The 26,933-nt window shown below is 40.5% G+C and overlaps 1 protein-coding gene across 1 annotated transcript; it reads right to left on the minus strand.

Annotated features, from left to right (window-relative positions):
* Positions 1-230: 230 nt before the first annotated feature.
* IFNGR1 (interferon gamma receptor 1) lies at positions 231-21,479 on the minus strand. Its single transcript, XM_048935009.1, has 7 exons — positions 21,295-21,479; positions 13,657-13,771; positions 13,098-13,270; positions 12,230-12,390; positions 11,271-11,448; positions 10,093-10,208; positions 231-5,313 (listed from the first exon to the last, which is right to left on the minus strand). The coding sequence occupies exons 1-7, from the start codon at positions 21,380-21,382 to the stop codon at positions 4,819-4,821; spliced, it is 1,326 nt and encodes a 441-aa protein (XP_048790966.1). The 5' UTR covers positions 21,383-21,479; the 3' UTR covers positions 231-4,818.
* Positions 21,480-26,933: the final 5,454 nt, after the last annotated feature.

A 26,933-nucleotide genomic window follows, 5' to 3' on the forward strand; every position in this document is an offset into this window, starting at 1 on the left:
CAAACAAGCAGCAGCTGTAGTTTGAAATGAATTCTACATGCTAATACATCTGGCAAGTAGAATACAGTAACTGCCTACAAACAATTACACAGCCCCCCAGTGCTGTCCATTCACTTTCAGTAATACTCAAGCACATGCTACCTACTGTGAGTTAACTGAGCACGCTTCAAAAGCAGACTGAGTCTTCAGCACAGAAGCTGACAGAAGGAAAAAGGAGAGCACACACACACTTGTCTCTTGAGGTTTTTTAATTCCATATACAAACATTTTTAATATAGACTATTTACACTGGTAATAAAATTGAGACAGACTCACTGCAGATGGTTTCTGAAGATAGGAAGGCTTGGGTTAGACATTAAGGAAATGTTTTCTAAGGATGACAATGGCTTGAGCAGATTGCCTGGTGGCTTTGTGAAGTCTTCAGATAGATGCGGAGAAGGAACAATGCCCATCTGGGGAGACAAACAAACTGCAGGCCTGTGGAGGTTCCACACGGTCTGATGCTTGCATCCATTTAGAGAACACAGAGTGTAAGAATAAATACAGACCTTCTATTTAAAGGACTGAATTTTTAAAAACCAGACTTAAAAATAAAAAAAATCTATGCAGGTCACTGTAGGAAATCCGTATTTTGGGTTTAGAAACTCGGAAGATGAAAAGGTGCATTTAAGAAAAGACATGCTGAAACTACTAATATGAATTAAATGCAATAGCTCTATCCACTAGTACTGAACTGCTTACATGGCACCATTTCAGAGTAGTCAGTTATTTCAAGCCTTAGTTGAGAAAAACAGGTTTTTGCAATGACACCTTATTACCTAGAATCCAAACTAGTGACGGGCTACATACAAACTTAGCTAAGCAACCCGGGCGCTGCATTTTGTCTTCACAGATGCCAACAGATTTGTAAATAACTATTTCTAAGCTACATTATTTATGTAGAAAAATTAGAAATCCAGAACATTTTATCCTTCTGTGCCAGCACAGCACAGATGGCTGCTGCAATATTTAATTGTGGGGGAGTTGGACCGGATGACCTTTAAGGTCCCTTCCAACTCAAAGCACCCTATGACTCTAACCACAGAGTATAAAACTCTACAGCGTCTGTGCAAAAAGGACAGTGAAAGCAGCTCTTAGAGAAGTTGCTAGGCATTAGCCCCAAAGGCTGTGATGCACATGGTTTGACAAAGCACAGAATGTTCTGAAGTCTTGCACTCCATCGACTCCCAAATCATCTGTAGCAGACAGGAAGAGAAAGATGCTGAGCAGCCGTAACAAGAGTAAAAATCACCTGAAACAGGTAAAAGTGGTAAAAACTTCCCTGTGTGTCATACTGAATAGCTGATATTTTATGTCAGTAAGCAGCATGCATGTTAAGTGCTTTTGACCCTGCAAGTGTTAGGCTTCTTAATATCCACTGTCAAGGTACTATAAACAAATATTTAGGAGCTTCAGCAAAGCTTTTGTTCTCACCAAAAGAGTATGAGCTTATTCATTTAAATACATTCAATGGATAAATGAAAACGGATAACTAAATACTACCTATTCTATCTTCAAACTGACATGGCTCAATTTTTTGATATGGTAGAGCTGCCAAAGCAGTGCTGTGTCTGGTGAGGCATTTCTGCATTCCTTGCTCCAAAAAGATTTCACGCTGCAGCTGCTGGGAACCAGATCAGATCCTAGCAGAAATACCATCGTGCACTTGCTCTGTTCTTAGTCTCACTCTTAACATTCTAGCTGACAACTGCTGTAGAAAGGCTTGGGGAACACGAAGCCTACTGGCCCACAGAACATCTTGAACGATCCAGAAAAAACAGCATATAATGCAGTAGTATCAAAGAGTGGTGGGGGAAAACAACAAAACACTTGGTCTGCCTGCTCTCAAACAGGCAAAAAAATACCACTTCTCTTCCAGCAAATATTTAACAGAAAGAAATACTTTTCCAGAACAGCAAATAATTGGAGAGCTATTCTGTTCACAGATCCATGATGCCTACTCTCAGGCAATAATTTTTCTAACAGTGGCAGGGTACCAACAAAGAGTTAAGAACGTAAACCTCACATTTCCAAGAACTTACATATTTATGACAGAATAGTTTTGAGGCAGACACACTAAATGGAATGCCTACAACAGCTAAGTTTTGATCTCCTTGGGGTACAGTAGCAGTTCAGGACAAAGCTGAGAGAAGGAAAATAAGGTGTAAAGTATGCTAAGCTGAAATATGCTGAGCGTTAGCAAAGGAAAAAGTTACTCAACAAATTAATATCTGGTCACAACCTTCCTTTCCTAAAATAAGCTAATGCAGTGATTTCTAAGACCCTGCTTTTCCCTTCTGAACCTTGAGGCAGACCTAAGTTAGATTTAGGCACTTAGCTAAAATCTGTCAAGTCCTGAGGTATTCCTGGCAGCTCCTATTTATAAACAAACAAACAAAGCCTGAAAGAAATGACACTGAAAGAATGAAAGCACCTTGCAGCTCTGCACGAAACAGCAGAACAGACTGCTGAAAGTACTTGTCAGTGGTGAACCATTAACTGAGAAGTCAGCTGAGCTGAAGGTTCGACCGCAAGTTATTTCTAATTTTCAAAGCTTTTGTGTAACACCAAGAGTTGTTCTCTTCATGTCTGCAGCAAAGATATCCATACGTTAGTGCGCTCTGAGCAGTACTTCACCCACAGTGCCTCTAGGAACTCAAACCAAACATGACAAAAACCAACTTACCCTGGGGTCTCACCACACTTGACTATAACAAAGGAACAAATCACAGCCAGGTAACACATTAATCTTTCTAGCTGGGTTCTCCATTATACCATAGTTACAGAATTCACCTGTTTGATTTGGTTTTTCCTAAACTGTTAATGGAACTGTTATCTTCCTGTGAACAGAGAATGGGAAAAATTGCTATTGTCTTTAAACCTTTGGGAATTCAGCATATACAATTGTGGTTAATGTCAGTCATCTACAGGAAAGGAAGCAGTCCAGCAGCTGCCATGTGAGCTTTACATTAGGAATACTCATGCCACCGAGAAATATAAGGACAAAAGTACATGTTCCTTTAAAACAGCCTGCTATAGAAAGTAAACATTTCTGATATACCTACAAAAACTATCTTTTAAAACAAAGACAGTTTTCTACATGCACTTCCTTAAGCCTGTGTTTTACTACCTGTAAAAATACACCTTTTCTTCAAACTAACCTTTGGTATTATCACAAACATTTCCTACAGTCATATAACAACAAAAAAACACCACCAAATGTGGACTCAAGGGCAAATAACTGATTTGTAGGCATCAGACTTCTAAAGTTTTTAAATAGAAAAAAAAATAAGATTCACATCTTTTACTTTTCAAAATTATAATCTTGCATGAAAACATCCAGAGCAGATAACAGTGATGTAAGAACTTCACATTATCACACTACTTCTCAACTATTTTGAGATGTATTTCTGAGTGTTTACAGTTTGGTGCAGTTTCTAGGGGGAAGTTCTTTACTATGAGAGTGGTGAGGTGCTGGAACAGGCTGCCCAGAGAGGCTGGGGATGCCTCATCCCTGGAGGTGTTCAAGGCCAGGTTGGATGGGGACCTGGGCAGCCTGGTCTAGTATTAAATGTAGAGGTATGTATTAAATGTAGAGAGCCTGCAGCAGGGTGGTTGGAGCTTCAGGATCCTTGAGGTCCCTTCCAACCCTGGCCATTCTGTGATCCTATGATTTATGATTCCTGAGTTATGTCATGAAAATTACTACCTTTTTGTCATTTCTTAACTTGCTGCAAAAAATGTGATTGGTAGAAGTAATGCTGGTTTCTATTAGAAAACTCCACATTCTTCTAAGATTTAGGAAAAATATGCTCTGGAAGAAGACATGCATTTTTATGCATCTTATGCAGTTGGAAAAAACTTCCCCTCTTTCCAAAGAATCTGTGTAACTGCCTGTGCCTGTTACATGCTTCTTTCTTTCCCCCCCCCTCACTCCAATAAGGACCAGCTAGTACACTTACATGGGAGCTATCCAAAATGTGACATTACCAAAACACACACAGGCAGCTGGATGCTGCCATACAGAAATTTTAAAGAACAGCTTTTCACAAGATTTGTGCTTTCAAGTTAAAAAAATAAAAAAGAGAAAAAAAGAAAAAAAAAAGGTTTAATATTTACTCACTGAAATGTGCTAAATAATGGCTCTGGTACACACCTGCAGTTGCAGAAAAGAGGATAAACAACTGGTTCTTGGCCACAGAATCAAGTTCTTAAATGACACAGGAAAAAGTTACAACTATATTCTTACTTAAAGGAAATACTAGGATTTCCTAGTACTCTTCAAGCACTTTAGAGAATGCAAATATAAGGAAGAAAATACCTCTGAAAAAAGTTGAATTTTTCTAGCACATCTCTGTCATAACCAAGGACTCGTTAAGCATTCAGTTCATTACCTTTGAAAAGTACTTAAAACAGAAAGGAATAGTTGACACAGCAGCTCTTTTTACACTCCCCAATAAAACCTTTGCCCTTCATGGAGTACTGTTCAAACAACACAATCATTTTGTTCAAACAAGAAATAGTAAGCCATGTCCTACACACAAACTTTTCTGTAAGAGACAGGCTATCATGAATCCTTCCCCAAAGTTTTTGATACAGTTTTCAGGCACTATTCTCAGTTCCGTTTCAAGATTCCATTGCATTAAGTTGGATACTGGTTATGCTGTTTCCATCAGTACAAGCACAACCTGCAGACATCCAAAACACAGCCCAGACTCTTTGTTCTCTTCAGTAATGCTGCTGTTTACAAGCTCTGGTTAAACATTTCAGCTATCGCAGTTACTCCGTTGACCTGTATGCAATCACAGGCTGTTCTTCACCAACATCTATCAACATATCTAGTGGTACGTGAGGCTTGTCATAGCCAGAAAACTTGGGACAGCTGCTTGGAATGACTGCCTGTCGAATTTCTGTGGCAGAAATCACTGGACCTGAGGAGTTACCACATACATCTGTTTGGCTACTATCAGAAATGAAATTACTTTCTGTATGATTCTGTTCAACATCAGAAGGTATTTCTGTATCTTCCCGCACAGAGGTCTCTTCCACTTTGTCTGATGCCTCCAGAGGAGGACCAGAAGATGTTCCCTCACTGAAATTTTCAGGAGTAACAGCTTCTTCTTCTGACTCCATATTCAGCAAGGCTTCATCGTCATTCATTGATGATGAGACACCCACAGATGGGACTGGCATGACGCTCACTGCACAAATGTCTTTTGCTTCTGATCTTGACTCGAAGCTGTTGTCTGGATTCAAGTTTCTTATCACACTGGCCTTAAGTGAGGAAAAAAATACATTACTTTTACTTCCACATATCTATTAATTCAGTGGCTTTAACTTCTGTTGAAGTTTAGAGCATTAAAAAAAGAAAAAAAAAAAATACACAAGTTTGGAACACAGACTGAATTATAACCAATTCCAGCAGAAATCAGCAAGATGACAATGTGGCAAGGTCAGCAGGCAGTATGACTCCAACTGTTATACATTAATGCTTTTATACAACCTTTCCAAAATGCTTCCTACATGCAAGTATGTATGCAAAGACCAAACCCATTTCACGTGTGCCATTTTCACTCATTGTAATTTAAGTCATTTGAAGCTTACAGTGGGGAAGAAGAAACAGGGTAAGAAGAAAATGATATAACACTCCTCTTGAATTTGCTGTGGACCTTTACACCCTGTAGCTAATTTGTAATGAGCAATATTTGTGGCAATTGTCTCATCTGGAAGGGAAAAGATCTTTGGAAACAGATCTTTACAGTGATTTAAGAACCTTCACACATTCCCAGTAGCTGCATTTATGCTGAAGACTGCTTGGTTATTTCCCCTGTATCACTAAGCGCTGGCTCAACACTGCAACAGACTTTAAAGCTTTGCTTTGAAAAATCTATTGTAGTAAGAAACATTAAGTTCTTCAACAGCCAGGCTTGAGCTTGCTCTAAATCATTAAGACATGCCTTCAGGCTGTTTAGATTCTCTTGATTTAAGTTATTTTTAACAACATATATGAAGAACAAGGATAAACTTTTAACTGTATAATGTTGCTCTCTAAAGCTACAAGAAAGCATGGAGAGAAAGGGTTACTCAGTTCAAGAATCCTTTTCCAAATTTCCTAATTAGTCATGTATGTATATCTCAGGCTATAAGCTACTTCTTGTGAGTTAAATTCTTTATGAGATACAAATGGTCACTGTTTTTTGAGACGGTCTAGAGCGTAATTTGACTTGAAAAATACAGGTTGAAGAAAAATTGGGAAGAAAGGGATGTAGGTTGGGATTAGAAAAGGATGAAAAACAGTGCTGTTTCAGTAAAGCTCCTAATAGGCAAAAAGAATCCCCCAGTCTGTGTTTGTATAAGAACTGTGAGCACTTTCACAACCAAATGATCGAATCTGACTGCTTTACATGCATATTCCTTGCTTGGAATATGTGAGACTGTATCTCTACATTCCTACTGGCATGGTGTGCTGACTTCATTAGAGCTGATACCTTCCATGCATCTCTACCTTCAACCTCAAAACTTTCCCCTCAGTTGCCCTGATACCCATTTATGGTACTGTGTGTGCTTGATCATGCTTGCCCAAGGTTGCCCAAGGCGGTTGTGGATGCCCCATCCTTGCAGGCATTCAAGGCCAGGCTGGATGTGGCTCTGGGCTGCCTGGTCTGGTGGTTGGTGACCCTGTCCATGGCAGGGTAGAAACTAGATGGTTATTGTGGTCCTTTTCAACCAGGCCATTCTATGATTCTATGATTTTCACCCACTTCTAAAGCCTTAGTCCTAAAATACATTAAGAGGCTGTTTGTACTCTACAAAGGTACTGCATCTCACAGTGGTGTCTGGGAATGCCTAGAGAAAGACCCCAAGAATAAAATCAGTGCTTCTGTACAACTACATCTAAGACTTGTGTCTGTGAAAAGAAAACCAGTTCTCTGTCTGTGATACAAGACATTTCTGTTCCATAAAAGAAGGAAGCCGCACAAAGGAAAAACCCTTGTGGGCTTCCTGGTAGCAAAGGTTCCTTGAGAGTCACTTAGTCATGGATTTACAACACAATTTAGCAGTTCATGAATCTAATACAGCTTCAAATAAAAGAACTTACTACAATAACTGTAATGATACTCAAAGCACCTCCAGGAACAAGTGCAATTAAGACCTGGGTTACTATTCTAAAAACCAGTGTTTACCATAAGTGAGTTAATATTTTTCCTTTGTGCATACTACCAGTAACAGGCAGTGCTATCAGCAGTTTTACTAAGGGCTTGTCCACCTACACATTCCCAGCAACTTTCAGGAGCAGGTTTTCTGGAAGAGCATTTAAGAGATCTATTCCAAATCCTATTAGAACACTGAAATCTACACAGCTCTTGCATAATTTCACAACAAATCAATGCTGGGTGAATGTGCAATTAGAAAACTACGTTGCTGTCCTGTAAGTGTCCATAGGGAAAAAAAAATCCTTCAAAATGTTAATGAACTAACTTCTTTCTTTTAAGACAGTAATTATTTATGCCAAATATCACCAGTAAGATTTACGGGGACAAGCAATTATGGTTTCGTCAAATTGAAAATGTATGTCATATAATCCTAATAACCAAAAAATCCAGTCACAAACTGACACTATTTCTAAGTATTATGCTAATACAGCGAGAGAACACAACCATGTCACCCCTTCACACTCAGAAAAAGCATCAGCAGCTTGCAGAAAAGTTTACTTCAGCACGAGATAAAAATACACCTTGATACTTTTTGATGAGGCTTTGCCTTGTGGAGTTAGTGTGTTCTCTTCCTACTGAGACATTTTCCACCATTTAAAGATAAGAACACTGAATAAAACACAGCAAAGTTGAAGTAAACAAAGATGGGCCACAGCTTATCAGTAAATTAAGGACTGGCTCCTCTTAAAATGGATAAACTGCTATCGTAGATCTTACAACAAGAATCTGCTTCCACATGAAGGACAAGTTGGAATGAATGAAGATGATGACTGGAAGGTATCGGCATCTTGAAATACTCTTTGTGAGGTAACTGGATGAAAACAAATGGTTCTCTCTGCAGCTAGACCACTGAAACATCAGGTTCCTGCCATCCAACAGTACACCAGCATCATGAATTATTGTTAGGAATCTGTCCCATTTCACTAGATTTATATTTCTTGTGGGGCCCTGTTATGAATAAGGGCATTTCAAACATTTAAAGTAACACTTTCTCTAATGGCAGTGACGATTTTATGTCCACATTGAAAGACCTGAACGTGACTGACATGGCACTCTTGGGAAGACTTGAGCAGCATCGTGACAATGTTATTAAAGCTCTTGTGATCTAAATGACAACGGATTTTCTCCCCTTATTTGCCTGTGATATCTCAGCGGCTAAGACAGCTTTCTGATGTAGAATTTCAGCCTCCTGAAAGTCACTCAAATGATCTGATTGTATAGTATCTAACTGAAGCAGATCGCTGGAAAGCAGCAGATTTACAGTGGGACATCTTGTCTACAGCCTTCTGACACTTGGAAACACTCCTGAAATTTTTCATTCTCAGACAAGATCAGGTAAAGCACAAAAGTTCAGTAACAGATGCCTGCAGGGATAACTCTTCCCTCCATTAAAACTTACTCATATAAATTATTGCTTGCATTAGTAATTCATTAAACTAATAATCCAAGGTATTTAAAATATAATTTTAATAGTATGAAGATAAATCATAAGTTATTAATTACTCATTTTGCATTCCCAGTGCTATTCGTATCTCGTGTATTAAAATAATTCTTATGAGTGCTGTAAATCAGACTTTCTGCACAATTTGGTGGACTAGATGACTGCTTAGGACAAAGGGACCCAGTGTAACTTGCTAGGACATCTTCATTTAGTCAGAGCAATGCCGCCTGCTAACATTCTATTCCAAACAAAGCAGGCTCCAGGAAGGTAATGGCTACCCTGCATTATGTGTCACTTTAAGAGTCCTGAAGTTGAAGAATGTGGAATGTCTCTTCACTAGAGAAGTTTTTATGAGACTTACTGCCAAGATACAGATTCGATATGATTATCATTTAAGAATTACTACTACCTCACATGACAGTTCTTGAAAATTGTTTCGACTGCTATTGGTTGTTCAGCTGCTAAAACTAACAAGACACCATAAAGACAGCAGAATGATACTTGCCAGACATTCACTCTTGCTTGGTATGAAAGCACCGAGGCTTCTACTGCTCTTCAAGCACTGCAGAGAGCTTTTAAGGCAGAGCTGATCCTCTTCCCTGTAACCTCATTGTGAGAACTGATTTCCCCTAGTACTTTTTCCTCCCTTTTTCTACAGTGTTATTACTTCTTTTTTTCCTTCTTACTCTACACATCACTAAGAAGATTGTAATACTCAGCAGTATTACAGTATCACTATGTAATGAAGGAATCTCATGCACATCAAGTGACAGGACAAAAGGCAACGGGCACAAAACCCAAACATATGAAATCCTAACTGAACATAAGAAAACAGTCTCCTACTGCAAAGTTATTAGAACTCTAGACTAGGTTGCCCAGACAGGTAGTGGAGTCTTCTTCCTTAGAGATGTTCAAAACCCCAGGGGGTGAAGTCTGGAGCAACCCGCCTGAGCAAAAAACAAGACAACCTCAAGAAGTATCTTCTAACTTCAATAATTCTTATGTCTCTGCTATTACAGAATCACAGAATTGTAGGGGTTGGAAGGGACCTCCAGAGATCATCGAGTCCAACCCCCCATTACAGTGAATACAAATCTGCCTACGTACACACAAATGGGTTTTTGGGAACTAAGTTCTCAAAATAGATCAAGTAATGTTACATCAGTTAAACAGCCACCAAAGTCTAATCCTAAAGCCAATACAGGACAACTGATTTGAATCAGTTGAATACAACTGATTGTAGAGGCAATCAGAATCTTAAGACTGGTATAAATTCTAAACTTCTATGTGATCATGGCACAAACAACCAAAATGACCATAAAGTTGTTGTTACAAAGAAAAAAAAAATTACCCAGTTGGAGATGACAAATCTGACACAGACAGCAAGGCTAAACTTACCAAAGATTTAGGCAGCTTTATGTTTTTCTTCCTTAGCTTCTTGCAGCCATAACACATTGTCAAAGTTAGCCCCACAATCAGTATAATTGCAGATACAATTATAGTAATTAGTGTACCTAGGAAAGTAGAACAAATTCCATTAAGAAGCTGGGAAAATAAATACTATACCATTTAGAACAAACGTGAATTTATCAATTTATTGCTTTTTTTCCCCCCACTCAAGAGAACTTGTAAAACAATACACAAAATCAATAAAAATTACGAGAGATTTTCAATTTATCCAACAGTCATGCTTTTATAGAAGTAAAGCAATTAAATAACTGTTTCTTTTTCCTCCTTAGCAAGTCCGTATGGGAACAAACTTTTTTCTAAAAAAGCAACACATTCTCTGTGTGATATCCTATTAACTGCCATAAGAATTGCTGCACGTAATCTTTGTGCAACAAAATTGAAATGTGAAATTTTCCACAATGCAGAATTGTTATCTAAAACTAACAGGAGTCCACAAGTCCAATCTTCCTTAGTCTTCCCCCTCAACCACACTGCTCTTCCTGTGCATAACAAAAAAAAAAAAGAATACATGACTGCTTTTAGAATTTTTCTCTTTTTCCCTGATGAAGTTTAGAACCATGATGGAGTATTTAAAAAAAAAAAAGTCAAACTGTACTAGAGATACAAAGTTGAGACACTAACTGCCTTCATTCCCTTTAATTAAGAAAAAAATAGATTTTATTACATTTTTTTTTAATTACAAATTCAGAGTCACTTCAAGCTCCAGAATGTCCGCACACACTTTCTTCAGTGATGTGATTCAGCAAGATGCCATTTATTAGAAGATAGGCTCGGTGTTTCCAAAAGCCATAACTCAATGAACAATTCATCTGTCATTTGTTAATTCCACAAATGACCAGGTGCAAAGAAAACACATTTTAGGATACCAGCGAGGTTGGAAAAGTACCCAGGAAAATCAAAGTTACTTGAAAATAATACATAGTGTTTAAAAGCCTTTAGAACTGGGAGAGTGCATTTCGAAAAGAATGCTCATGCTTCTCCTTTTTTCATACTCTCCCATAGATATCCAAGTGATCCCATGGCTGCACCACAGCTTCAACAACTTGCTGTATCATATCTCTGATCAGACTCAAGAGATTCTTTGTACAGTTTAAGAGTCTGCTTACTCCAAGCCTGCTCGGGAGGAACCCAAATGCAACTTTCTTCCGACTGGGCACCAACTATCAGATCATCATAAAAATGCCCGTTTGCTGAAACACAGTACATGGAACCTTCAGAAGGAACTGGGATGTTCAGGCTACATTCACTCATCTCACAGTCTGCTACAGTGAAATTTTTTCTGCTCTAAAAGAAAACATATATATATCAAAAATCAAAATAAGGTATCATTTGACTCAATACAAATGTTACAGTATCTTCTAACACCTCTAAAATGTTACAATAATATCATTAGATGTGGCTCCTACAGATACATGCCTTGCCACAGCTGGAAACCTCAGACACCAACCTATGAGCCATCCTAAAACGTTCCTTTTGATGTGGTGCTCTCATCAACAATCTTCAGACGCATCCAAAACATGCTCTATCCATATTCCACACCTTCACCCATAGTTCATAGTTACAAAAAGTAACTCTAACCCATGTACTGTCACTTTCCAAAAGTTCACCCTCTATGACTCTAAGTAACGTGGTATCAATACTTTGAAGGTTAACCTTGTGAAATGAAAGCTCTATTGAAACAAGTGAAAGGGGCACAAGTGAAATTATCCGTGTCTTGGTGGGTATGTAGAAACAATTGTGTGTGATGCAGTATCCTTGTCGTTTGTGTGCAGCTGCTGCTATCATCTGACTATTGTTAGAAGACATGCAAATGGACAACTAACACGAAGAGCTGATTTAAAGGTCTGAATGTTAGTTGCCCATTTGTGTGTCTTCTAACATTCAGACCTTTAAATCATCTCTTTCATCACGACCCACGTGTTAGAGCTTCAGCATTATTCTGTTACATTCAGCTATTCTCTTGGTATCTGGGCTGGGTGTGTCACGGAGAGCAAACTCCTTGCTAAGCATTTAAAACACACAAACGTAATTTAATTTGAATTTAATTTTTCACTTTGAAACTTACCTCATTTTCACTATTTCTAAACATCACTGTGTATGAGAGCTGTGAATAAACTTCTTCGAGCCAAGGCTGAACCTCCACAGATGGAAATTCAGGATTGTAAATATCAACTATGATTTCAGCACCGTGCCTTGAGAGATCCAGCTTTGGTGGTCCAATTTTTCCTGCAATACGTTTTACCTTTGTTATTAGGCCAACATTTTTAACACAGTATTGAAAAAAAGAAATTCAACAAAACAAGATAAGTATAGTTAAATTCCTAAAATTCAGTGGAGACTTGAGAAGATTGATACATTTATTTTGAATGCTATTAATATCATATCGTTGCAACACTGGGAAATAAGAGGCATTTAAGTATGTTAGTGAATCTGCTTCTAAAATGGAACTAACAAATTACCATTATGAAATCCAACTTGTTAAGTGGGGCTTTATTGTCCATTGTAGGTATTTATCACCTACCAATTGAAAACAACTTCTAAATGCCAAAAGGTCCACAGCATGTGGGGGCCATTTCTTACCCTATCCCAGTATCTGATCCACCAGGCAAATACATAAAAAGCATGCAAGCAATGCACTGTCCTCATCACTTCTCTCTGCCCTGAAAAGCTTTTAAAAAGATCTTCAAATACTCCAGTGGCAGGACAAACAAGTCCCTGCAGAGGCAGTACTACAGAAGTTTCTACTGAACAATCGTCGTGCTTCACTCTGCCCTGGACTCCTGACCTTATGAGCTATGATAATACAGCACAAAAGAATACTTGAAAAGGAAAGGGAAAGGGAAAGGAAAGGGAAAGGAAAGGGAAAGCAAAGGGAAAGGAAAAAGACAATGCTGGGAGAAAATTTACAAGACTTAGTTTATGATGGGACTTACCATGCCTTTGCAAAACAAACTCATTTGTCTCAATGTACTCAGACTGCTGTGATCCAACAATAGCTTTAATACGAAACCAGTAAGACAGAAAAATTTCCTTTATTTCCTCTGATAGATCGCAAGAAGTAGCTGAGATGTTCACACAAGTTGAAACAGTTGTATAGTTGCCAAGGCTGTAAAAAGACCAAGAAAAAACTATTAACTATATGCCACAGGACAATACTGAACAATACACTGCCCATGATAAAATAACAGCGTGGCTGGGTGGCACAGGTTGGGGTCTCCTCCTTGAAGACCTTCGAAAGCTGCTTGGACATGGAGCTGGACTCCCTGCTCTGTGTGGCCCTGCTTGAGCAGGGCTTGGATCTGATGACTTCCGTAAGTCCCTTCCAGTCTCAACTATGTTATAATTAGACACATTTTGGCTTAATTTACACTTAAGAAACCTTCATTCTACAGGACTTCAGGACAAACAAACAAAACTGTTTTCCATGGACTGATCGTTTTCGCTTCAAGAAAAAAATGAGGTGCAGGAAATGGTGAAAGAATATGAACTTACTGGTAAGGTTTGACTTCCACAACAAAATGAGGAGTTTCAGACATGGATGGGTACTGCCAGTGCAAGACAGTTCTGAAATTTTTGGATGTGACTAAAATCCCTGTTGGTGAAGGCACTGGAAGAAACAAAACAATTGCACTTAGTAAAATATGAGAACTATCAAATATATTACTTTATTAGTTGGAAAAGGCAACATGCTAGAAATGGCTGGAAAAATTACACTTAAAAATTGGAGATTATTCCCCCCAAACGGACCCTGTTTGCCACCAGTACAAACACATTTGAGCCCTGCATGCTGATTTACTTTTCTTTTTCCTGCAGAGACAGTTTTCTTCCTGTTTGCAACTCAAAACCTCATATAATCCATGCCCATTGAAAACAAGTCCACCAGAGAGCATGTACCAGGTTCCCCATATGTGACAATGACACAGCTTTGTCAATATTACACAGATAAACCAGGACAGACAGTGTGTGTGTTCTGAAGTTAGAGGAGATCTGCCCAACTCCTGCAGTTTTCTGCTGCTCTTCAGAACTGAATCAGACAGATGGGGCTGAGCAGGGATGTTACCAAAGCTGCAGAATCCAGGCTCTGAGTTCCAGGGGGGCCTAATGTCTCCTAATAGAGCCTTGCCAAAAGACAACAGGTCTGCTGGATAAAGCTTGGATTCAATGTGAACTTCTGACATGGACATTTTTACATCCCCAGCAGTATTTTTTTTTTTTAAAGTGTGTGATAATAAAAAGCTACTAACATTTGTAAGGAATTTGAATACTGAAGTTAGCACGTGGCTCCATGCTCAAGAGATCATTTGAAGTACATTCAATAACATTACAGGTGAGGTAATAAGTGACAAAAATAAGAAGCAGCACTGATATTTTCCTCATTTAGCAAACTTCTGTTCTGAGCACCAACAGCAGCAGGGGCACTGGTGAGCAGCTGCAGGGGAAGGAAAATTACATGATCCTGTGACTATTTAAAGGCTGCTGCGTGGCATTCTGATGAGGAAAAATGAAGGTTACTCAACTATTTTAACTGCCACATCTTAGCTTCTCAATTTCTGATTCTCAGTGTTTGACTCTGTTAATTTAGCTTTTGTGAGATGATGAAAGCTAGCTCATATTTGACCTGCCCATTGGGAACTTCTCACAAAACGAAGCGTTCTCATTTCACTTTGTGATTTATTGAGGGAAAGTAAACAATTTTCATGTCTTGAAAACAAGACCACAAAGACAGCACTTTACAGAAAGTAGCACAGAGAGGTTGAGATCTGCTATTAATTTAACCACGAAGCTGTGATACACATAACAGATGTCACTCTGTGAACGGTGCTGCGGTTTGGTTCTTTCACAGCGTGTACGAAAGTGGCATTCAGTTATTGGAAAAAAGGAACACAATCATCAATTTCTCAACCACAAGAAAAAAAAAGGTGATAAATTGACAGAAGAGGTGTCAAGACACACATATGTCACATTGCTTCCCAAAATGTAAATACTTGAGGCAGTTACTGTTGTGAAATCTTACTGTTGTGTACTACTGTAAGAACAGAACTGCTTTTAGCAGAAGAGTAGGGAATGAAATTCCAGGAGATATTTGAATGATCAGTAGAAGCTACATGGATTTAGCTGTTCAATTACACAACATTTTGCTTTTTCCTGCTCCCACAGTTTTATTCTATTCTGTATACAGATGACACAGAGGGCTAATGAACAGTCCTGAGTATTTTCTTTAATTCAAATCTCTAAGCATCTCTATGACTTAAGTTATTCAAATGTGATTCATATGAAAGAGTTATTATTCCAGCTGAAAGTTTATATGGTGCTTATTGCTATATTAAGTCAGCAAAGCATTTACATCTACTGAAGTATTTTCCCAGCACCTCCATAAGTGAGGTGAGCATTATTCCCACTTACCAATCTAAGGCATGGGAACCAAATACTCAGGAAATCTGCAGAGTGACCAACAAGAACAATCTACTGAATTGTCTCTCCACTCCTCCAACTCCAAGAAGGATTACTCAGCTTAGTTCTTTGCTCTTCCTCCCAGAGATCACTTTTAACATGCTCCAGCTCTGAGACTACTGGCAGAAACTAGCAGAAAATAAGCCCTCCTCCTGAAAAGACAACCTTCTTCACAAACCACACCACCATTTAAACCACCCTCTCAACCACCAGAAAGGTGGCCTGGATCACTTACAGGAGCAAGAGTCACACAGTCTCATCCCTTGCATCCTTACTATTAACAACCTTCTTTCTAGTGATGTTAGCCAAGCAGTATCTCCCATGAACTGGTCTCCATCTCTTTATGTTCCACTCCATATCCTTAAAGACAGACCAAAGACACACTCTTCAGCATAGGCTGAACAGCTAAAATTCTTAATGCTACGTAAGAGCAAAAACCAGTAGAGAAGCAAGTTTATAGCACATCTTTTAACTCATTCATCTTGCCATGTTTCACAGGCCAAGAATTACCTCCTTCTCTTTTCCTAGGGGATGACACCTTTGCTCCTTTTCCCTTATTCTCCACAGGCAGTCCGTCTTGTCTCTGATAGTCCAACAAATAGATAGTAACTTTGATGTTAATTGTTCTCAGTCTGTGTTTATTTTTGAGGATTGCTGGTTCTACTCTAAGATCAAGGAAGGCCTGGAAGATCATCTCCTATTCCTAACTGCACTAGTTATTTACATCTACATGGAAGACAAGATCTTTGCCTGCAAACAGGTCCTGGTCACTTGAGGCACCAAGGACCATTTTGGTCAGTTCAGCCAGCAATAGCTTAAGCTGCAGCAGTGTAAGATGCTGAAGTGGGGGCTCAGCATTATGACAGATTAGACCACAGGACCTAGAAATGGGTGTGTAAAATGGATAAGCCAGTCTACTTTTAACACCTTGACCAGGCAACTTTAGTTCTTTTCTTCAGGTTTATTACCTCCCCTGTTTTTGTTTGTTTTTTAAAGAATCTTAAGTGTCCAGCTCACTGTTCCTTCTTCCTCAAATTGTCTATCTGACTTCTAACGATGTCTCCTCCTTCCTGCCCCCTGATGTGTGCACAGGCTGGGACAGCTCAGCCACATTCCATTCCAGCACAAATGCACGGCAGATTTCCAAAGCTTTACCATTTAATCATCACGTATACTGTTTCTGCATACTGCCAAATAAACGCCACAATACTTTATTTGAACACCATTTTATTTATGAAACAGTCATTTTTTTAAACACACCATGAGCTGTTCTCTTCCACAGTCCAGCATGTGCAACTCGAGGAAGGTGGCAGTGGCTGCCACAAGGCTATTCTTCAAATAGAAAACTTCTGATTTAAGATAAACAAACACAAACGCAGCAACACTCAAGGCACAAAACCAAACAAACTAAGTATGGAAAAAGCGAGCAGAAAACTGACCAGTAAATCAAATCATGCTGCACCATATAAGACATTCAAATAGTTCTAGTTCACTCCCAGTTCAAAACGTGGTGATTTCTACCTGCAATTAGCCCTATCCACCTTGACCTCTAAGACAATATCATATTTCAATAAACAGAACAAGGTTTGCCTTGGAGTTAGTAGCAAGTGTTTTCTGATGTTTATGAGACAGCACTGTACCATATATTGTGTGCAACTACTGGATTAGTTCTGTGAGCTATTTTGCTAGAGCACGTAGCTAGGTACGCTTCTTTGCTAAGCTAGGTTCATTTTACTTTGGAAGACATTTTAAAATATATGCATTATTTCCAGCAGCCTGAAAGCTAGCAGTATATACATGCAGTAGAACAAAAGTCTTTCAGTGGCTTTTAACCTCCTCCTATATGCATTTCCTTCCTGTCCGCTACGCAGGTTTGCTGAAGACACAGAAGTCTCCAAAGTTCTAATATTTTAATGAAGATAACTGCACACTTGAGATGACATTTGATTTTATACACAGACACTACAGTACCCATCACATCTGCAGAGGTCTCTACCACACCAACATGGGAACATTAGTTAGTTTGCAGTGTTTATATATCTATGTTGCTCTCTGAGTTATGCATGTTGGTTATGCTATTTAAACTGATGCTGGTGAGAGTTTGCTGAGGTCAGCTTTGTGGTTGCATTTCCACTTCTGTTATTCTCTGTTAGGTAGTCATCTTCCAAGTCACCCTGAGGTAACACTTGTGCATGCTCTTAGCCTCTTGTTACTCCTATGTTTACTTTCTGACATTTTTCTTTACTCTCAAAATCCAAAGCTATCTAGTTTCTTTTACTCTGGTTAAAAGAAAAAATAGATCTCATTGGCTTACCCTCTCCCTTTACTCCACAGACCTAAGGTTCCTTGAATGCTGTTTCATAACGCATGTACCTAATTCTACTTATGTGCAAAATCATGGTTGCTAAAGTCTCTATTGTCTTTCTGACAGCCTTGACAAAGTTAAAGATCCATCCTTCTGGGTTGCTGGCTAGGAAAGCATTGTGCCCCCTTATGTCAGCCCTGTGCTCCATCTGAGCTCATACATCCACATTCACAGCACTCAGGAAGGGCAGCAGCTTTGGTGCCTCCATAAATATAAAAAAAAAATAAAATTGTTTCTCCTTAGCCCATCAACACTACTGAAGGGGAAGAAAAGGCTAAAATGTCCAGGTAAATCCGCACGACCCTGAGAACACTTCTGCAGGACCACAGCAATCACAGAATCACCACAACTTAGGCTGGTAAGGACCTCAAAGACCACCCAGTTGCAATCCCCCTGCTGTGGGCAGGGCTGCCAACCACTAAATCAGGTGCTAAACAAGGTTGCGCAGGGCTGCATCCAACCTGGCCCTGAGTGTCTCCAGGCATGGGGCATCCACAGCTTCTGTGAGTTGTCTGTGCCAGCACCTCACTGCCCCTTTCTGTGAAAAACTTCCCCAGCATCTAATCCAAATCTCCCCCTCGTGGAAGAAAAAGTAAAAGGTTGCACAAAGGCAACCTATACCCTGAGGAACAGACTGGAAGCAGCTCAGAGGTGAGAGTCTGCACCTTGGCACTAGGCTCACTGTGGCAGGGAGCAGGGCAGGTTGGCAGCAGGCTGCCAAGGTGCAAAGGATATTGGTCCTGCAACCTATCTGGCCACCCCTGGGGTGACAGCAGCCATGTAGCATCTGCTAACCTCCCATGCTCACCTTCACCTGCTTTCATTGACTCCTCTAAAGAAACTCGGGACATACACCTCAACTGTAACACTACTCTTCTTCCTTGGTGGTATATTCATAATGAAGTTATTTAAAGTCGGCTTGAATTAGCAACAGCATTTCAGTGCATAAGTTTCTATCAGAAGTTCTCAGAAGGATCTTAAATTCAAGAAGGAAAACACATTCAATTTACAGATGAAAAGAGTACAAAGACTGGGGGTAACATTTTGAGGTGTCCCACAGTGCTTTTAAAATTGTTGTTTATGATTGAAAGCTGACGGAGGTAATGTGCTGTATGAACTGGGTTAGACCTAGACCAATGTCCTAAAGAAAAAAATATAAAAAAAACAACACAGGAAGTTGCACAAGATGAACATCTTAAAAACTGCTTTGACATTAACATTGAAAATATATTCAGCATTGTAGTGGAAATACTAAGTCATGGCCTGAACACCTGACTGAGCACCTGGTGGGAAGGCAGAGCTCAGGTGAATGCAATGCACCTGAGTGACCAGAAGGGGTGAAGCCAGGATCTATCCCTTCCCAGACATCATTTAAGGGCTGGCACTGGAGGTGAAAGCATCTCTTGCTGGAGATCCCTGCCTACCTGAGGCCTTTGACAGGTAAGCAGCTCTTTTCCTGCATTTCTGTGTATGCTGCACTTGGGCTTGTTCTCATTTGCTGTAGGCAAAGACTTTGCCACCCTACCATTATCATCCCATTACTGCATTACATGTGTCTACTTTTTATTTTTTTTTTTATACCTGAGCAGTCATTAAAGTAGATATCTAAATAGAGCGCTATTAGAAAGTCTGCAGCTGAGAAGAACTGCTATGACTGCCAGTAATAAGAGCCAAAATAACAAACCAAAAAGACAACCACACACACTGGTCAGCCACAAACAGGAATTACACAAGCTGTCTGGAAAACTTGCTTCCAAGGTGCAAGACACACCTGATGCTGTATCATAGTCTATGTCTACTGTTGCTATTGTAACCTTGATCAGAAACCTCATTCTGGATACAGAAATAAAAATAGTTCCCATGGCCAAGAGCCTTGCACCACCGATGAGTCACAGGCAGACAGAGGCTGACACGAGCAACCAGCTGCAGGCATGTATCAGCTACTCAGATAACTGCTGCCTGCCTTTTCAAGGAAAAGTTACATCCTGGAGCAAGAGATAACTGACAGAAGGGCACTTCCTCATTGCCTGAAGTATATATATCATACACTACCAGGACACCAAAAGCCCCTACTGAATCTGCAGAAAGTAATTACTCTTTCTAACAAAAGAACACATAAACATGTTTCAGAATTCCCACTCTTCTGTTCATGTTTTTCCAATCTAATACTGCATATCTGTTTGCATCTGTGTAATAACAGTTTGTCAGTACGGATACAGCCTGTTTCTTCATTGATCTAATACACAGTGATATCAAAATTCCCTGCATGTTTTTGTTAGCTAAAAAAAAAACAAAACAATTTTTGGCTTAAATGTCGGAGTCTCTGAATGGTTCAGTTACTGAGGCTATGGCTAACCTCAGTGCTAGTCATCAGGAAAACCCCTGTTCGTGTTGCCAAAACATACCTCAGAAGCATATGCTGTTCCTTTCAGGGTTTGCTGTGCTTGTGTAGAAAGAAAGTGCTAGTTTTCTCAGGAAGCTTGATATGTATGTATGTATGTATATATATCAGCTATCCCATAGCAGCCCCACTGTGACAAACGCTGTGCTGAGTAAGCCTGGATTTTGGCAAGATGGGTGCCCTGTAGCACATCAGCAGCTGGCCTGCAAGTCTTACAGCCCCAGCACCCAGCAGGTGAGCCCCAGCCATCTTCCCCATTCCTGCCCAGTGCCAGGGCCGCTCGTATCCAAGTGCAGGCATGCTCCTACTTTTAAACTCATGCAAGGAGTGTAACGGAGCTCCGTGCCATTCTCAATACTCAATAAAATGCGCCTTCTTCAGACGTGAGCCATAACAACAGACAGCTCTCTCCGGTGGTACTGAACCATCCCGGATGGAAGTGAAACCCACAGATCCGACTATTTCTCCCGTCTCTGTTTATTTGTCACTGTCCCACCTGCTCAGAGTCCGGACCGGACGCTGCCGGCGGCCCTGAGCACACCTCCAGCCCCGCGTGTGGCTGGAAGCGCCCCGCGGCCATAGGTCCCCAGGCCCTGTTAGAACTCACAGCCATGCGCTCCCCACCTTTCACTTCAATTCCACAACACGAGGAGCGCACCGTAACCCCGCCCGGACAGCTTGCAGCGGCTGCTGCCGGCCCAGCACCGCTCCGCACGCGGCCCGCCCACCGCCAACGCGCGGCCCCCTCGCGCTCCAAGGCCTCCGTGCCGGGACAGCGCCGGGATGGCCGGGCACAGCCTCCATTTTCTCGCTGCCGCCGCGCACGAGGTGGGCGTAGAGCACTGGCAGCGCAGTCCGCTCCGCTCCGCCGCCCCCTCCCGCCCCCAGCGGCACCCCCAACCCGACCCATTACCTGCGGGAGGCCGCTCCTGGAGGGAGGCCGCGTTCCGGCCGGCCGCCACCAGGGCCGTCAGCACCATTACGGCCAGCGGGGCCCCCATAGCGCCCGGCGGCGGCGCGACCGCGGCTGCAGCGAAGACCACAGCGAGCCGTGCCGAGCGCGGCGCCTGCACCCGGACGGGAAGGGGCGGGCGCTGAGGCGGAGGGGGCGGGGAGGCCTCCGAGAGGGAGTTCGGGTGTCTTGTGGGTTGTTGTAGTGTGGTTTTTTTTTTTGTTTGTTTTTGTTTTTGTTAAGTGCTGATACTGCTTTATATCCACCAGCCCTGACCGCTGATAAAACATCTTTCTGCTTTGGTCGTGTTGTGACTCTCTGTAACCCAATTTTGTTAAAAAATACAAATAAGATTAAAAAAAAAAAAAAAACAAAAAAACAAAAAAAAAAAAACAAATGCCCTTTTCTAGCCTCCCTTCCGCTTCTGTTTGTTCTATGTGACCGCTAACAGTGCTCCTGCTCCTTCCTGTCTGCGGGAGCTTTTTTCTCCTGGTCAGGGGCCAGCTGGGCTGAAAGTAACAGCCTGAGCTCGGAGAACAGAACCTGTTGCCCAGAGACATTCAGAAACAGTCCTCTGAGGCCATCTGCGTAGAGGGACCCTCATTTATACTGAGATTTTAGCCCTTCTTGCAAAGAACGTGTTCATGTTCGCTGCCAAAGGTCACATAAAATGCTGCCAAGGCGGATGGTGATAGCAGCCCTTCCCATCCTGTTCCCATGTCCCCACTCGTCCCCAATGATAGCAGTTCTGTGCCTCAAACACCCTGTATGGCTCCCACAGGATACTTTGTCCCCACATGAAGCTTGGCCAGCAAATAAGTCTTCCTCCAGATACAAAATGGAGCAAGGGATCCCTCACAGCCCTGCTTCTTCCCAGGCTTTCAAAGAGACAGAAAGGAGGAAATAGCTAATCGCTGGATTCATTGCGCTTCCTCTTTCTAAGGCTCTCTTTGGAAAAGAATTTCTTCACCTGCTCCCTTGCCTTCATTCCTTGTCCCAAACTGTAACCCTGCAGAAAGGGGCAGAGGAATTGTTTTTCTTGCTGCCTGCTGCACTACTATCTATGTTTGTAAAACTGAGGAGGCAGCATGACTTGTGAAGAGGCAGTGGATAGGAGAAGGGCAGGCTTCACAAGCTGGCACCTGGTTCTAAGAGAACCCCTTACCGCAGGGCTGAGAAACACTGGTGAAGTGGCACTGGGGGGTATAGGACCACCATGGGTTGGAGAGCCCTCATCTTCAGCAAGGAAGATGGATTGCCAAGCTGTGCTCACTCCTGTGCTCCCTGAGCTCCATTGCAGAATGGACACAGCCATGAGCCCTGTTGCCAACAGCCACAAACCTACCTGCTGGAAGGAGTGTCTGCTCACTGTCATACAAATGCTGGCTGCTTAGATGGTGATATGCCTGAGTATTTTCCAACAGATTAAAACTCTATTTTGCACAAAAATAAGTGACAGCAAGTTCCAGACAGAGGCTGCTCTACTTCATGGCAGTGGAACCCATTCTTGCCAGAACTTTGCCACCTGGCTAACATTTTTCCCTCTCTTGAATGGTTATATCCTAGAACAGAAATAAATAAATACATACATACATACATACAAAAATCAAAGCAATTATAGTGTATTGTAACTTCCCCTTTGTATTGCCTTTTCGTCAGTAGCCCAAATGGCAGTCACATGCCTGTGTGTGAGGAAGGTCTTGCAGCAACATATACTTTTCACATCATGGGACAAGCTTCCCCATCTTGTTTATTTGTTTGTTTGTTTAGCTGTCACATAATTCTGTTACAAAATTCTTGTGCCCTCACATCCATGTGCAGCAGCACTCCTTGGGGTTTTGATGTCTTGCAGAAATAGTTAGGATGTTCACTTCATTTAGTCAGAAATGTTTATTCCACTGATTCTCAATGACAGCCTTTGCAGATACATACTTTCTCACAAAGTGGGCTACATGCTAGACCTTCAGGGTTTTTGCTTTGAAATAACTGCTTTGGTCCTTTGGAAAACTAAGCTAGAGATGCTTCCAATGTTCCAATGTTTGCAGCCTGTGTGGAAATATCTTTAGCAAAGGTGTTTTCCAAAGCTAGGGCCGCCTCTTCTTTAATGATGGAGAAATCAACATCATAAGTGATTTACCTCCCACCAGCACTTTTTCCCAGTTGTTGAAGCACTAGCTATGTTCAATTTCAAAGCATTCAGGCAATCAGACCTCCCTCTGCAGAATGAACAAATGAACAAACCTTACCTTCTCTAAGTCCTGTGAATCTGTCAGGAAGTTCAGTGATCTTCTCAAGCAGAATTAATTAAAATACACACCTTAACCTTCCCATGTCTTTGCAGATTTTCTAGCAGTTCTTCCAAATTTCTGCCCGTTTTGATTTCTTCTCAACCACTCATTACTTGAAAATCACAGCTCCAGGAAGATATGATCTTTCTGGTTGATTTTCCATAAAGAAAATAAACCTGAAGCAATCTAAATTGTGGAATGCTATTATCAAAGACTGGATTTTCTGCATCACGGACAACAACGTTTTTTAATTACTCACTCCAGAAAAGAGAGAAAATGCCCCACCACCTAGGAAATTATATCCTAGAATGTAAGTTATTTTAAATGCCCATGGTGCATATGCTATAATTGCTGTGGCACTAAATCCTGAAGGAGGTAGGTAGATAACGCACCATGAAAATCATAGTTTCACCAAATGAATGGTGAAGCAGCAGCTGTCTTGCTTGGTCACCTCTCCAACAGAGCAGCTCTGCTGGGAAGTCAATCACCAACCAAATAAAGGCAAAGCAACACTTGAGGCTGAGGAAGATACCTGCCTAAATAGGAAGGTAAAAGAAATCAAAGGGGAAAAGGTAGCAAGGATTGACTAAGAAGACTGTATTGTGAGCCAACAAACAAATCTTGTAAAGGTCGCATGTTTTCATGTTGCAGCTGCTCTGCTGTAGCTGCTGTGTCGGTACCTGGCTTCTCATCCTCTGTTAACTATGTTTGCCTGATGCATCTGTGACATGATACATGCCCTGAGATAAAACCAACCTAATGGGCAATATTCTGCATGACAGCTTGTGTGCTCTCAGGTAGGAGGTAGCCTGGGGTTGAAAGGAGTCATTTACAGTCAGTAGTAAGAGGAGAAGGCCTAATTCTAGCTGGACTAAAGGAAGACAAACCAGGAGATTCTTACTTTCTTGAATATATTAGAACATACTGAGACCCATAAAAAATAGGAAGCTGAAATCGGTTTTTGCATTTGAAAGATGTTTTTCGCTCTAATACTCTGTATTCTTTTGTGCTTTATAGATGAATGTATAATGCAGACCTTACTGTATGACGGTGTGTCTTCTGATCGTATCCTCAGATGCAGGTAAAAGACCAATATATTTCTTGGCAAAAATAGCACTGCTACAGAAATGAAACCAATCTACTATTCTGATAAAAGGTGAGAAGGGTGTATCTGAGCATGGGAAGGACAAGCGTGATTAAGTTGTGTTGTGGAGCCTTTGTGAATTTCTGCATGTTTAAATCTGGCCTATGCCTTGTAAGAATAAAGGTTAAACCAGAAAGATCATATCTTCCACCACGTACTGAATGAGGGTACCATTAACCTGGATGCAGAAATGTCTTCTGATAAAGGATCCTGACTCATGGGACATACTAGTGCCATATCAGTCTCAGGAAAAAAAAGCAATTGGGTCTTTTGTTCTCTTTCAGTGATCTCATGTCTCTATCTGATGTGGGAAGTCCCATGCAAAATCGTTGCCAAACATTAGGTATGTTTTAGAGATACTGTATATTGTGTCCTTAAAGACCCATAGTTATTTTACTGTTATTTTACACAGTTATTTTTATCAATCTTACATAGACCGTGCTGTTGTTTGACAAACTGAAGAACAGAAATTGTCAGTGGTGATAGTTCTATTAATTTCTAAACAGCATAAATAAAGTATCACAGTAGGATCACAATTCTGCACAGTACATGAAGATTAAAAATTCATAGCAGAGCCATCATGTATAGTCAGGGTCTGCATTAATCCATGTGATCAAAATTATGTATTGTTTCTTGGAGATCTTTGTAGGGACTATTCAAAAACTGAACAGAATGATAAGAAGAGGTATGATGAGCAGAATGGACACACATACTTTCAGCACCACATGTAGCACAGAAGAAGAGATGTTTTATGAAATTATTTGTAGGAACCCAACTGCAACATGACTTTAATCCTCATAATTGGACGGATTCTAACTGGAAGTTGTATGTGCACATAATAGTGATGGGGGTTTCTGAATATATTGGTTCTTTTACTTCATCAGTGGTGGTAGGAAGCAGGCTTCATTCTACTGCTCACAGAGAATGTTATGTGAATATGCATATTGTGAAGCAAGACGTATTTTCTGGAAAGGACAAAGAAATTGTGATTTAAATGAGTTCCAGAAAAAAAAGAATTAAAAAAAAAAAGGAAAAAAAAAGTTAAAGTTAAGTCTATGGGTATACTAATACAGAGGGGCTTTAATTTCTTTTATATAAACATTCATAGGGAACTAAACATCCATTACAATAGGTTGATTGTTGACAGGAAAAGGAAGCTGAGATTTTCCGGATGCTCAGTTGTACACAGCTGTATGCTGTTACCCTCTGGGGCCATTGAGATGGGACTGGGCTCAGTTCAGGGCCCATAAGGAAGGTGAATATTCTTGAGACAGGATATACTTGGGTTTGACTTTGGATGTGTGTTGCCAAGAGATGTCACTGAGAAATCTCAGATAGCAAAGAATAATTTTTCCCTTGATTTTTCTTTCATGATTTATATTATATAGTCAATATATATATATATATATATATAGTCAATATATATTATATATATATAGTCAATTTTTTGCAATTATCGTTTGTTACCATGACCTTTTGATGAATGGAATTTGTTGTTTCTATATTGTGATTCTTTTAGCTTTAAAGAGCTACAGCACATCTAACAAATCAGTGGTGATTCTTGCTTTCCTGTGAGTATCAAACTCCAGGGATAATTGGGTAAAATTGGAAGTAAGTCCTGTAACCCAGGATAGAGCTGGGAATCCCAGACATGAAATAGATTTCATTCCAAGCTCTGAGAAATAAACAGTCCCACACTCTGTATGAGGAAAAAGAAGAGAGACTTCAGGACATTTTTGGCTCCTCTACCCTAGAAGGGTAGCCAATGGATCACATTCCTTATGATAATGATAAAACTCTGAACTGATGTATTTTTATTCAAAGTATTCTACGTCATCATTGTTCATTACAGAACTGAAAGAAAGGCAAATGATTTTATATTCTAAGAAGTATTCTGAAGTGTGCAGGACTCTGGAGTAATAGAAAAGAAACTGGCACATTGGTTGAAGACAGAAGAAAACACTTGTTCTTTATTCTATACAATAATTTGTTGTGTTAGGAAGCTGGGCTATCATTGACCTGCATACAACTTAACAATACTGTTGAAAGTGGCAACAGGTATTTTTTAATCAAAGTCATGCTAATTAATTGCGTGCTGAATTTAGAGGAGAGAGGAAAATATTGATTCAATCGTTGGAGGGAGCAGAGAGAGGCCTTTTGTAGCACTG

Source organism: Lagopus muta, chromosome 2 (assembly GCF_023343835.1).
Source record: "Lagopus muta isolate bLagMut1 chromosome 2, bLagMut1 primary, whole genome shotgun sequence".
In the NCBI taxonomy this organism is placed as follows: Eukaryota; Metazoa; Chordata; class Aves; order Galliformes; family Phasianidae; genus Lagopus; species Lagopus muta.

Excerpts from the sequence above, each read along its gene's own strand:
- IFNGR1 (XM_048935009.1), bottom strand. The coding sequence starts at position 21,382 with ATGGGGGCCCCGCTGGCCGTAATGGTGCTGACGGCCCTGGTGGCGGCC. Across the intron at positions 13,772-21,294 it reads CCAGGAGCGGCCTCCCGCAG|TGCCTTCACCAACAGGGATT; the intron begins GTAATGGGTCGG and ends TGTTTCTTCCAG. Across the intron at positions 12,391-13,097 it reads GTTTGTTTTGCAAAGGCATG|GAAAAATTGGACCACCAAAG; the intron begins GTAAGTCCCATC and ends AACGTATTGCAG.